The 12,797-nt window shown below is 40.7% G+C and overlaps 1 protein-coding gene across 1 annotated transcript; it reads left to right on the top strand.

Moving 5' to 3' along the window:
- The first annotated feature begins 1,510 nt into the window (after positions 1-1,510).
- LOC140921690 (uncharacterized) lies at positions 1,511-4,390 on the top strand. The gene has a single exon (XM_073371700.1). It carries the CDS (start codon positions 2,590-2,592, stop codon positions 4,003-4,005), a length of 1,416 nt encoding a protein of 471 aa, XP_073227801.1. The 5' UTR covers positions 1,511-2,589; the 3' UTR covers positions 4,006-4,390.
- Positions 4,391-12,797: the final 8,407 nt, after the last annotated feature.

Below are 12,797 nucleotides of genomic sequence, written 5' to 3'. Positions count from 1 at the left end.
GGTTTTGTAATTGTCACATGTAGGTATTTCAAATTAAGCTGAAATACCACTGCTCTTAGCCAATCAAATTGAAGAAATTTCTCATGTAGTAGTAAAATGTAGAAATGATCATCACAGTATACGCGACATTGCTGCAAAAACGAGCTGAATCTGAGCGATGTCGCAACTTCACTACACAAGCATTCAGCATTACTTATCTGGCCGGTATGCAAGGCGTGGAAGGCATAAAAACTTTACATTATAAGCCTGATTTAGCAACAGGACGGGAAAGTCAGTTGACGACGGCGCGCGCAAATTAAACAACTGGCTGGACCAATGGCAGAGCGGCAATTAGAGCACCGAAAGTCGTGTTTAGTCCTTTCCGCGCGCTAACCCACCCAGCGCGAATCAAGCGCGCGCCTCTTACAAGCTCACTTCTACACTGCACCAGACGAAATTTTCGACCTGTCAAAAATTCAGGCTCTTAGGTGTGCCGTTCTCACCAAGAGAGTATAATCAGCTCACGCGAACACCTTGATCGTAAAAACAATAACACGCCTAGCCGTTCAGACATTTTCACGCCAAACTCAAAGTCTAATTTAGAGTCGGTAGGATCGGAAATTGGACCGATGTGCTGTTAACACCATAACCTTCAAACTTATTGAACGGCAAAGGCGTGGCTGCATGACTCCCTCGCAGCTCAGCTGGGTGTTGCTAAAGCAGCCCTCTACGCATGGCCAGGTTGTAAATTCACCGACGAGCTTAAAATTCAACCTGCTTCGTCAGTTTCTTGTGAACGGAGCAAAAATGTTGAATCTTTTCTTGTGAACAAAGTCTCCCCAAGTCAACTCGTCTGGTGCTGTGATTCCCCATTTTCTGTCCCCCTTTCACCCTTTAAGCCCCAATATCCACATACAAATTCTCCAAAAAACTGACCTTCATACATTTCCTTACGGAATTAGTTGATAGAATTTGTTTAAAGATCAAAGCACTTTCCCTTAGGTGATCATTTTATTTATTCTCATAAACGTTTCTTTTAATTATGTATGGATATTGTTAGGAGAAAATTGAAAATCTCTGGGCTTTTAAAAGGGTTAAACGCCTGCCACTACTGGAGGCTGTAACCAACCACGAGTCTTCAGCTTCGATCTGTAGCCGGCTTGGAAACCGAAATCTTGTCACCACCAAAGAAATATCGTGTGTTTGAAAAAGGTAGGAAAAAAGTCACATGACTCAAGGGAATGTTCATTGGAATATTCTCTCAAGAAAGGAATGTTTTGGTTTCACTGCAAAAAATAACCTTCCTAACCTATCAAACATTTTCTATCAATGAATTCATTTTTCAAAATAGAAATTACACTAACAACCCGACCAGCCAATGATAGTTTTGCTCACAAAAATTGTCTTTGAAACTGAAACGTCGACTCCCTGAAATATTCTATTTTAGAAGCCCAAATGTCATAAAACTCGGCACACTTTTCCATGGGAGAGTTTGAACGATATAATGGCTTCGGCAGGGTACGATGAAAAAACACAGGAACTAAGCTTACAATTTAAGTCTCTCGGAGAACAAAACGATGCTCAAAAATGGAGGGAGCATGACCAAATGATCTTGTTTTACTTTCTAAAGCAATATTTAAAGGACCAAGAAAAAGATACGGAAAACGACACACTTTTCCGATCATATGGAAGCGCTGCTGAAGATTTAAAGTGCATTGAGCCAGATGATGTGGGAGATGTGGATATTGTGATATATCCTGGTTCAAATAATTTGACGATCCATGAGGAATTGATCGAATATTTACCGAAGAATCCAATGCACGTCAGAATCAAAGGAGCAGATCACCCCGTTCTAAACTCCTGCCTTGTAGAAGACACAGAGTACGTGGCCACCTCAGTGTTAAAAACGTTCAATCCGGCAATTTATGGGCGTTCAGTGCCTAACGTAGTGGATATTATCATCATTGCTACTGCTGGGCCACTGATGATGGTGACGACGCCAGAACTGTCATCTCTTCTACAAAGCACCTACCATTTAAAAGACAAGGAAGCCAGTCCTGCTTTAACTTTCAGTTTTTCCCGGCCGTTAAACAGACAACCGAATAACTCGTTTCATGTTTACAGAGAAGGATTAAAAAGGATGGCACACGGCTTTTGTAAACTTACAGGAACTGTTTATACGGAAGAGCATACCAAGGTTATTGACGATATTACTCAGCTTACTAATGAATTATATATGTATCTTGATAGCACACGTCTAATCACTACTTCAGAAGCACTGCCGGGTTTTCTTGAGTTGAGCTACAGAGCAAAAACCCTTCAAGCTCGGTTTCAAAGTATTTCTAAGACTCAACCACACAATTATAAAACCCAGAGAAAGAAGGATGTAAAAGACGAGCAACAAAGTAGAGAAAAAACGCAAACTTGTTCCAGAGGACATTTTTATCCTGTGATGGCAAGAAAGCTCAATCAAATACTAAGGAGTTTAATTCCGACGTGAGGAATCGCTCGACGGGAAACCCTGATGCGTTGGACGACAGGAGCGAGACAAAAAACAATGGAGACCTAGTTGAAAGCCATATTTTGTCGCAGAAAGAACAGCTATTTGTAATGCAGAAGGGAGAAAGGCCCTTTTATGACTCACAGCGGAAGAAGGCACGTGGAAAACAAATACTGAACCTCTTTTTCGCTCCCGTGATTGCGGGATCCATAACTGAAGCAAGAGAGGATTCCATTAAGGAAGCCGCCAACGTTACAGACTTTGAAAAGTCTTCGGATCATGCGAAAGGTGGAGTCGACATTGTTCCAGCATTTAAGGCTCCAGGATGGCCCATGGTTGCGCAAGAATGGATCAGAAGAGAACGCAAGTGGCCTTCTCAAGAGGTAATCGACCAAATTCTCAAGGAGGGTTTTCATCTGGTTGCAAAAGCTCCAAAGAATGGTGGCAATCTAGAATGCGATTTCAGAATATCTTTTGCAAATGCAGAATTCCTGTTAAGCAGAGAGTTAAACGAAGTCCAGCGCGAGTGTTACCGCTGCCTAAAAAAATTTCATCGAGCCCATCTTTCCACAAAACCCAAGCGTTTGGTGTCGTTTCACCTGAAGAACCTCTTTCTGCAAACAGTTGAAGAGACTGGTGCTGAAATTTGGACGCAAAGCAACAGAGTAGAGTGCATGATGAAGTTGTTTCGAAGCCTTTTGGAAGCTCTAAGAAAGAGAGATTTGCGTCACTTCTTTGTGAGATCTTACAACTTGTTCAGTGTAGACTACATAGAAGACCTCAATATTCTGGAGCCCTTGGTTGAAATATGTGAGAAGATCAATGAAAATCCGATGCAATTTGTGAGAAAATTGATCCAGAGACAAAATTCCGAACAGGCGAAAAAAGAACAGAACTGCATGGCAGCTATTACTACACAAGGTAAAAGTGATGTCCATGAAGAAGTTTCCTGCAAAGGCACAGAGAAAGAATTTAAAGAAGCAATAAATCAAGAGAGAATTTCGATGGCTAGTTTCCGTTACAACGACCTAAAAGACATTTTTCTGTCTACTAGCAAGGAGATGACTGATTTGGCTTTTAAAGACCCTCAGTGCAGCCTCCAAAGTCTTCATTCTCTGGAGAAGTCCATAATAGAAGATCTGCGAGAAATTGAAAAGTACCATATCATTCAAGTTGCTGACTTCCCTAAAATGTTTGACATCTACTGGGGCACAGCTTACTTCAAACTTCTGTTCAGCCAAGAACCGAACATTAGGAGTTGTACCCTTAGTGGGATTAAGACCGTCCTCGAATGGTGCAAGTATGTACTAAAGCAAGAACACTTTGCAACTGGAAATGAAGAAGCTATCATTCAACAAATACTTGATCCTTCTTTCGAGGATTCTTTCGACTTGTTGTTCCACATCTTGCTTTCTAGTCCACGGTTTCGATTTATCCGAGGAATTTTTCGTGGCGAGAAGGTCACGCCCCGACTCAGGCCGGCTCAGGCTCCAAAGGTTATTCAGGAGGACATTCCAATAGACTGACGTCATCGCCTTGTTATGTAAATTAAGCAGGCGTTCTCAACAAATCAAGCTAAAAGAAAAGTAAGATAAAGTGACTAAAGTTAATGTCAACGAGTTGCTTATATACCAAGATTTACTAAGATTCCTCAAACAAACCTGACAGTAGCAGTTATTTATTGTGAATGTTTAAGGAGGCCATTGTCATTATAGCTTCTTCAGGTACTAAGTGGGTCAAAGATCCTTAAAACTATTCACTACAGAAGAAAATAAATTTAAAAAATGAGCTTTTTCGTAGAAAATATACTCAAGAAAAGGCCATGTACTCTAGTCCCTTAAGGTTTGGGCAGTTCAAGTTGAAATACATTGCTAGAACGGCGCGTTACTGGTACAAAAGTGGCATTTTCCAAGCAACTAACTAAAAAATCTTTTTTATTGAGTCACCAAGGGTCTTCCTTGATCAGTATGTAGTTCCCAGCTGGTAGCCTGCGTACAGACCAACCTCCCCTCAGGAAGAATCGAAGAAGGGGCCCCTTCTCCGATTTTTCCCGAGGGGAGGCGGGGGGGTCTGTACACAGGTTACCCGCTGGTCAAAGGCCTGAGGATTCTGGGTAGAAATAGTAGACGCAACTGTATTAATGATGCAAAAGGATACAAGGTGTTTTCAGAGTCCTGGAAATTATGAGACATTTCTAAGTTAGTGACCAAATGATGAAAAAGTTATATTGTAGAAGGTCCCTAGCTTGAATAGCCAGCAGTGCGCCAAATAGATCTCGAATGATTTACTGTTTTGATCGTCACAGGAGCTCTAATATGAAGAGTGAATAACTGCATACAATAAATCATTGAAAACAGGATTGAATGAACAAGAAGTAAGGAGACTGTATTGCTCTAAAGTCCACTCTATGCGGCGACTGTGAGGAGAGAGTCCCTTTCAGGTTGTCTAATTTTGTTATTAGAGTTAGTGTTGCCATTTATGTTGTGGATAAAACCACGCACAGGAATTTTCAAGTTTATGGAACAAACATCAGAATTAGTCGTGTAACGAGAGAATACTATTCGTTTTGCCCGCATTGAAACTAAAAACATAGAACATTATAGAACCCTCCAAGACAGAAGCCAATGGCTTTACTGAGACATATTCCACACAGGCTTTTGAAGGTTTTAAATTGCTCTTCCATCGTTTCTGGCTTCGAAAACCCGGGGGGCTATTTGAGTACGTTTTTGCTGGTTATCTCTACCTCTACCCCATTATAGTCAATTCTGTGGCCAATTATACACCCCGTATCTGTCACTGTTGCGTAAATGTAATTTTCGCGATCCCAAGTTTGTCATTTCTGTTTATGCATCTACCTTAGAAAGCCTTTTATCAAGGTCATCCTGAAATAAATTGGCGCATTTGTTAATAATGTAGTAAAAATCCTCAGGGTTTGAAATCCCTAATTACTGGAATATTCTTGCCTCCAAAATCCCGAAAATGAGCGATCCCATTCTAGTAACGATATGGAAAATGCAATCCAATAGTCAATCCAGTCGTAAAAATGCAACTCCATTCAGCGGCACATCCCCATTAGCCTATTACTAGGTGCCCCTCGGCTTCGAAGACAGATTGCGATCCCTGATATGCGTTACATTCTTCGAAAATGCATGACGTTTTCTTTTTTCTGTTAACATCACGCTTGATTAGCCAAGCGATTATTGACAAACCCGGAAATATTCTAAGAAACCGGAAGTTCCAGTTCTTAGAAATTTCCCTCCTTTAGTGGTTGTAGATTCTTGGGAGTTTCACTCTGTTCAGTATTAATGCTTTTCACAATGGCGGCGAAAGGCACCCACGAAGATGTAAAAACTCAGGATCAACACCTGATTTACAAGTCTCTGGGAAAATTAGGTAGCGAAGGTAATTATATTATGGTCTAACCCACCATGCGCGCGCACCTTAGAGGCTCACCTCTACACGGCAACAGACGAAATTTTCGACATGTCAAAAATTTAGGTGCTCAGCTGTTCCGTTCACACCAAGAGAGTATAATCAACTCACGCGAACTGCTTGAACGTAAAAACAATAACACGCCTAGCCGTTCAGACATTTTCACGCCAAACTCAAATTCAAATTTAGAGTCGGTAGGATCAGAAATTGGACCGGTGTGCTGTTAACACCATAACCTTCGAACTTATTGAACGGCAAAGGCGTGGCTGCATGACTCCGTCGCAGCCCAGCTGGGTGTTTCTAAAGCAGCCCTCTACGCATGGCCAAGTTTTAAATTTACCGAGGAACGTTAAAATTGAACCTGCTTCGTCAGTTTCTTGTGAACGGAGCAAAAATGTTGAACCTTTTCGGGTGAACGAAATCTCCACAAGTCAAAAACTCGGCCGTGCTGTGGTTCTCCATTTTCCATTTCCCTTTAAGGCCCAATATCCAAATACAAATTTTCCAAACTGATCGCCATACGTTTCCTCACAGAACTAGTTGGGAGAATTTGTTCAAAGCATTTTCCCTAAGGTGATCATTTTATATATTCTCATAAACGTTTCTTTTAATTATGTATGAATATTGTTAGGAGAAAATTGATCTTGGTCACGTACTCTTGGAACTTTCAAAGGGTTAAACGCCTGCCACTCCTAGAGGCTGTAACCCTCCACGAGTTTTTTAGCTTCGATAGGTAGCCGGCTTGGAAACCGAATTCCAAAGAAATATCGTGTGTTTGAAAAAGATAGATAAAAAAGTCACTTGACTCACGGGAATATTCATTGGAATATTCTCTCAAGAAAGGAATGCTTGCAAAAATAACCTTTCTAACCTATCCAACATTTTCTATCAATGAATTCACTTTTCAAAATGGAAATTACACTAACAACCCGACCAGCCAATGGTAGTTTTCCATTTTGCTTACAAAAACTGAAATGTCGAATTCCCTTGAAATTATCTATTTTAGAGGCCCAGATGTCATAAAACTCAGCACACTCGTCCATGCGAGAGTTTCAGAACGATATAATGGCTTCGGCAGGGTACGATGAAAAAACACAGGAACTAAGCTTACAATTTAAGTCTCCCGGAGAACAAAACGATGCTCAAAAATCCAGGGCGCATGAACAAATGATCTTGTTTTACCTTGTAAAGCAATATTTAAAAGATCTACTAAAAGATACGGAAAACGACATACTTTTTCGACCATATGGAAGCGCTGCTGAAGATTTAAAGTGCATTGAGCCAGATGATGTGGGAGATGTGGATATTGTAATATATCCTGATTCAAGTCATTTGATGATCCATGAGGAATTGATCGAATATTTACCGGAGAATCCAATGCACGTCAGAATCAAAGGAGCAGATCACCCCGTTCTAAAGTCCTGCCTTGTAGAAGACAAAGAGTACGTGGCCACCTCAGTGTTAAAAACGTTCCATCCGGAAATTTATGGGCGTGAAGTGATTAGGGTTGTGGATTTTATCATCTTTGCTACCGCTGGGCCTCTGATGATTATGACGAATCCAGAACCGTCATCTCTTCTAGAAAGCACCTACCAACTGAAAAACAAGGAAGCCAGTCCTGCTTTAACTTTCAGTTTTTCCCGGCCGTTAAACAGACAACCGAATAACTCGTTTCATGTTTACAGAGAAGGATTAAAAAGGATGGCACACGGCTTTTGTAAACTTACAGGAACGGAAGAGCTTGCCAAGGTTATTAACGATTTTCCTCAGCTTACTAATGAATTATATACGTATCTTGATAGCAACGTCGCATCGCTATTTCAGAAGTACTGTCGGGTTTTCTTGAGTTATATCAGAGGTACAGAGCAAAAACCCATCAAGCTCGGTTTCGAAGCATTTCTAAGAGTCAACCGTATGATTATAAAACCCAGAGAAATAAGGATGTAAAAGGCGAGCAACAAAGAAGAGAAAAAAACGCAAACTTGTTTCAGAGGATATTTTTATCCTACGATGGCAAGAAAGCTCAATCAAATACTGGAGAGTTTAATTCCGACGTGAAGAATCGCTCGACGGCAAACCCTGACGCGTTGGACGACAGAAGCGAGACAAAAAACAGTGGAGACCTCGTTGAAAGCCATATTTTGTCGCAGAAAGAACAGCTATTTGCAATGCAGAAGGAAGAAAGTCCCTCTTACGACTCACAGCGGAAGAAGGCACTTGGAAACCGAATACTGAACGCCTCTTTCTATCCCGTGATTGCGTGATCCATAACTGAAGCAAGAGAGCATTCCATTAAGGAAGCCGCCAGCGTTACAGACTTTAAAAAGTCTTCGAATCATGCGAAAGGTGGAGTCGACATTGTTCCAGCATTTAAAGCTCCAGGATGGCCCATGGTTGCGCAAGAATAATGGATAGGAAGAAAACGCAAGTGGCCTTCTCAAAAGGTAATCGACCAAATTCTCCAGCAGGGTTTTCATCTGGTTGTAAAAGCTCCAAAGAATGGTGGCAATCTAGAATGCGATTTCAGAATATCTTTTGCAAATGCAGAATTCCTGTTAAGCAGAGAGTTAAACGAAGTCCAGTGACTAAAGTGGATGTCAAGGAGTTGCTTATACACTAATTAGATTTACTAAGATTCCTCAAACAAACCTGACTGTAGCAGTTATTTATTGTGAATGTTTAAGGAGGCCATTGTCATTATAGCTTCTTCAGGTACTAAGTGGGTCAAAGATCCTTAAAACTATTCACTACAAAAGAAAATAAATGTTAAAAATGAGCTTTTTCGTAGAAAATATACTCAAGAAAAGGCCATGTACTCTAGTCCCTTAAGTTTTGGGCAGTTCAAGTTTGAGGGGAGGCGGGGCGGTTTGTACACAGGTTACCCGCTGGTCAAAGGCCTGAGGATGCTGGGTAGAAATAGTTGACGCAACTGTATTGATGATGCAAAAGGATACAAGGTGTTTTCAGAGTCCTGAAAATTCACTTTTATAATCAAGTCTTGAGTATAGTAGAATGAGCAAAAAAGGAAATTATGAGACATTTCTGAGTTATTGACCAAATGATGAGCTTGAATAGCCAGCAGTGCGCAGGTGCGCCAAATAGATCTCGAATGATTTACTGTTTTGATCGTCACAGGAACTGTAATATGAAGATTGAATAACTACATACAATAAATCATTGAAAACAGGATTGAATGAATAAGAAGTAAGGAGACTGTATTTCTCTTAAGTCCATTCTATGTGGCAACTGTGAGGAGAGAGTCCCTTTCAGGTTGTCTAATTTTTTTACTAGAGTTAGTATTGCCATTTATCGTATGGATAAAACCACGGACCACAGTATTTTTCAAGTTCGTGGAACAAATATTAGAATTAGTCGTGTAACGAGAGAATACTATTCCTTTTTCCCGCATTGAAACTAAAAACATAGAACATTATAGAACCCTCCAAGACGGAACTCAATTACTTTACTGAGACATATTCCACAAAGGATTTTGAAGGTTTTAAATTGCTCTTCCATCGTTTCTGGCTTCGAAAACCCGGGGGGCTATTTGAATACGTTTTTGTTGGTTATCTCTACCTCTACCCCATTATAGTCAATTCTGTTGCCAATTATACACCCCGTATCTGTCACTGTTGGGTAAATGTAATTTTCGCGATCCCAAGTTAGTCACTTTCTGTTTATGCATCTACCTTATAAAGCCTTTTATCAAGGTCATTCTGAAATAAATTGTCGCATTTGTTAGTAATGTAGTAAAAATCCTCACGGTTTGAAATCCCTAATTACCAGAATATTCTTGTCTCCAAAATCCCGAAAATGTGCGATCCCATTCTAGTAACGATATGGAAAATGCAATCCAATAGTCAATCCAGTCGTAAAAATGCGACTCAATCCAGCGGCACATCCCCATTAGCCTATTACTAGGTGCCCTCCGGCTTCCAAGACTGATTGCGATCCCTGATATGCGTTACATTTTTCGAAAATGCATGACGTTTTCATTTTTCTGTCAACATCACGCTTGATTAGCCAAGCGATTATTGACAAACCCTGAAACATTCTAAGAAACCGCAAGTTCCAGTTCTTAGAAATTTCCCTCTTTTAGTGGTTGTAGATTCTTAAGAGTTTCACTCTGTTTAGCATTAATGCTTGTCACAATGGCGGCGAAAGGCACCCACGAAGATGCAAAAACTTACAAGTCTCTGGGAAAATTAGGTAGCGAAGGTATTTATATTATGGTCTAACCCACCATGCGCGCGCACCTTAGAGGCTCACTTCTACACGGCACCAAACGAAATTTTCGACCTGTCAAAAATTTAGGTGCTCAGCTGTTCCGTCACACCAAGAGAGTATAATCAGCTCACGCGAACCCCTTGACCGTAGAAACACTAACACGCCTAGCGGTTCAGAAATTTTCACGCCAAACTCAAAGTCAAATTTAAAGTCGGTAGGGTCGGAAATTGGACCGGTGTGCTGTTAACACGGCAAAGGCGTGGCGTGCATGAATCCGTCGCAGCCCAGCTGGGTGTTTCTAAAGCAGCCCTTTACGCATAGCCAAGTTTTAAATTTACCGAGGAACGTTTAAATTTAAACTGCTTCGTCAGTTTCTTGTGAACGGAGCAAAAATGTTGAATCTTTTCTTGTGAACAAAGTCTCCCCAAGTCAACTCGTCTGGTGCTGTGATTCCCCATTTTCCGTCTCCCTTTCACCCTTTAAGCCCCAATATCCTCATACAAAATTCTCCAAGAAACTGATCTTCATACATTTCATTACAGAATTAGTTGAGAGCATTTGTTCAAAGATCAAGGCATTTTCCCTCAGGTGATCATTTTATTTATTCACATAAAGTTTTCTTTTGATTATGTATGGATATTGTTAGGAGAAAATTGATGTTGGTCACGTGCTCTTGGGACTTTTAAAAGGGTTAAACGCCTGCCACTCCTGAAGGCTGTAACCCACCACGAGTCTGCAGCTTCGATCGGTAGCCGGCTTGGAAACCGAAATCTTGTCATTACCAAAGAAATATCGTGTGTTTGAAAAAGATAGATAAAAAAGTCACATGACTCAAGGGAATATTCACTGGAATATTCTCTCAAGAAAGGAATGTTTTGGTTTCACTGCAAAAATAATCTTTCTAACCTATCCAACATTTTCTATCAATGAATTCATTTTTCAAAATGGAAATTACACTCACAACTCGACCGGCTAATGGTAGTTTTGCTTACAAAAATTGTCTTTGAAACTGAAATGTCGAATCCCCTGAAATATTCTATTTTAGAAGCCCAGATGTCATAAAACTCAGCACACTCGTCCATGCGAGAGTTTAACCGATATAATGGCTTCGGCAGGGTACGATGAAAAAACACAAGAACTAAGCTTACAATTTAAGTCTCTCGGAGAACAAAACGATGCTCAAAAATCGAGCGGGCATGAACAAATGGTCTGCTTTTACTTTCTAAAACAATATTTAAAAGATCTACTAAAAGATACGGAAAACGACATACTTTTTAGACCATATGGAAGCGTTGCGGAAGATTTAAAGAGCATTGAGCCAGATGATGTGGGAGATGTGGATATTGTGATATATCCTGATTCAAATAATTTGATGATCCATAAGGAATTGATCGAATATTTACCGGAGAATCGAATGCACGTCAGAATCAAAGGAGTAGATCACCCCGTTCTAAAGTCCTGCCTTGTAGAAGACAAAGAGTACGTGGCCACCTCAGTGTTAAAAACGTTCCATCCGGCAATTTATGGGAGTTCAGTGTCTAACGTATTGAATAAAATCATCTTTGCTATTGCTGGGCCACTGATGATGATGATGACACCAGAACCGTCATCTCTTCTAGAAAGCACCTACCAATTAAAAAACAAGGAAGCCAGTCCTGCTTTAACTTTCAGTTTTTCCCGTCCGTTAAACAGACAACCGAATAACACGTTTCATGTTTACAGAGAAGGACTAAAAAGGATGGCACACGGCTATTGTAAACTTACAGGAACGGAAGAGCTTGCCAAGGTTATTAACGATTTTACTCAGCTTACTAATGAATTATATATGTATTTTGATAGCAAACGTCCAATCACTATTTCAGAAATACTGCCGGGTTTTCTTGAGTTATATCAGAGGTACAGAGCAAAAATTCATCAAGCTCGGTTTCGAAGCGTTTCTAAGAGTCAACCACATCATTATAAAACCCAGAGAAATAAGGATGTAAAAGACGAGCAACAAAGTAGAGAAAAAAACGCAAACTTGTTTCAGAGGATATTTTTATCTTGCGATGGCAAGAAAGCTCAATTAAATACTGGAGAGTTTAATACCGACATGAGGAATCGCTCGACTGGAAACCCTGACGCGTTGGACGACAGAAGCGAGACGAAAAGCAATGGAGACCTCGTTGAAAGCCATATTTTGTCTCAGAAAGAACAGTTATTCACAATGCAGACGGGAGAAAGTCCGTCTTATGACTCACAGCGGAAAAAGGCACCTGGAAAGCCAATACTGAACCTCTTTTTCGCTCCCGTGATTGCGGGATCCATAACTGAAGCAAGAGAGGATTCCTTTAAGGAAGCCGCTAACGTTACAGACTTCGAAAAGTCTTCGGATCATGCGAAAGGTGGAGTCGACATTGTTCCAGCATTTAAAGCTCCAGGATGGCCCATTGTTGCGCAAGAATGGATCAGAAGAGAACGCAAGTGGCCTTCTCAAAAGGTAATCGACCAAATTCTCCAGCAGGGTTTTCATCTGGTTGTAAAAGCTCCAAAGAATGGTGGCAATCTAGAATGCGATTTCAGAATATCTTTTGCAAATGCAGAATTCCTGTTAAGCAGAGAGTTAAACGAAGTCCAGCGTGAGTGTTACCGCTGCCTAAAAAAATTTCATCGAGCCTAT

This window comes from Porites lutea, chromosome 12 (genome assembly GCF_958299795.1).
Source record: "Porites lutea chromosome 12, jaPorLute2.1, whole genome shotgun sequence".
Taxonomy (NCBI): Eukaryota; Metazoa; Cnidaria; class Anthozoa; order Scleractinia; family Poritidae; genus Porites; species Porites lutea.
This window is presented reverse-complemented; position numbering and strand designations above follow the sequence as displayed.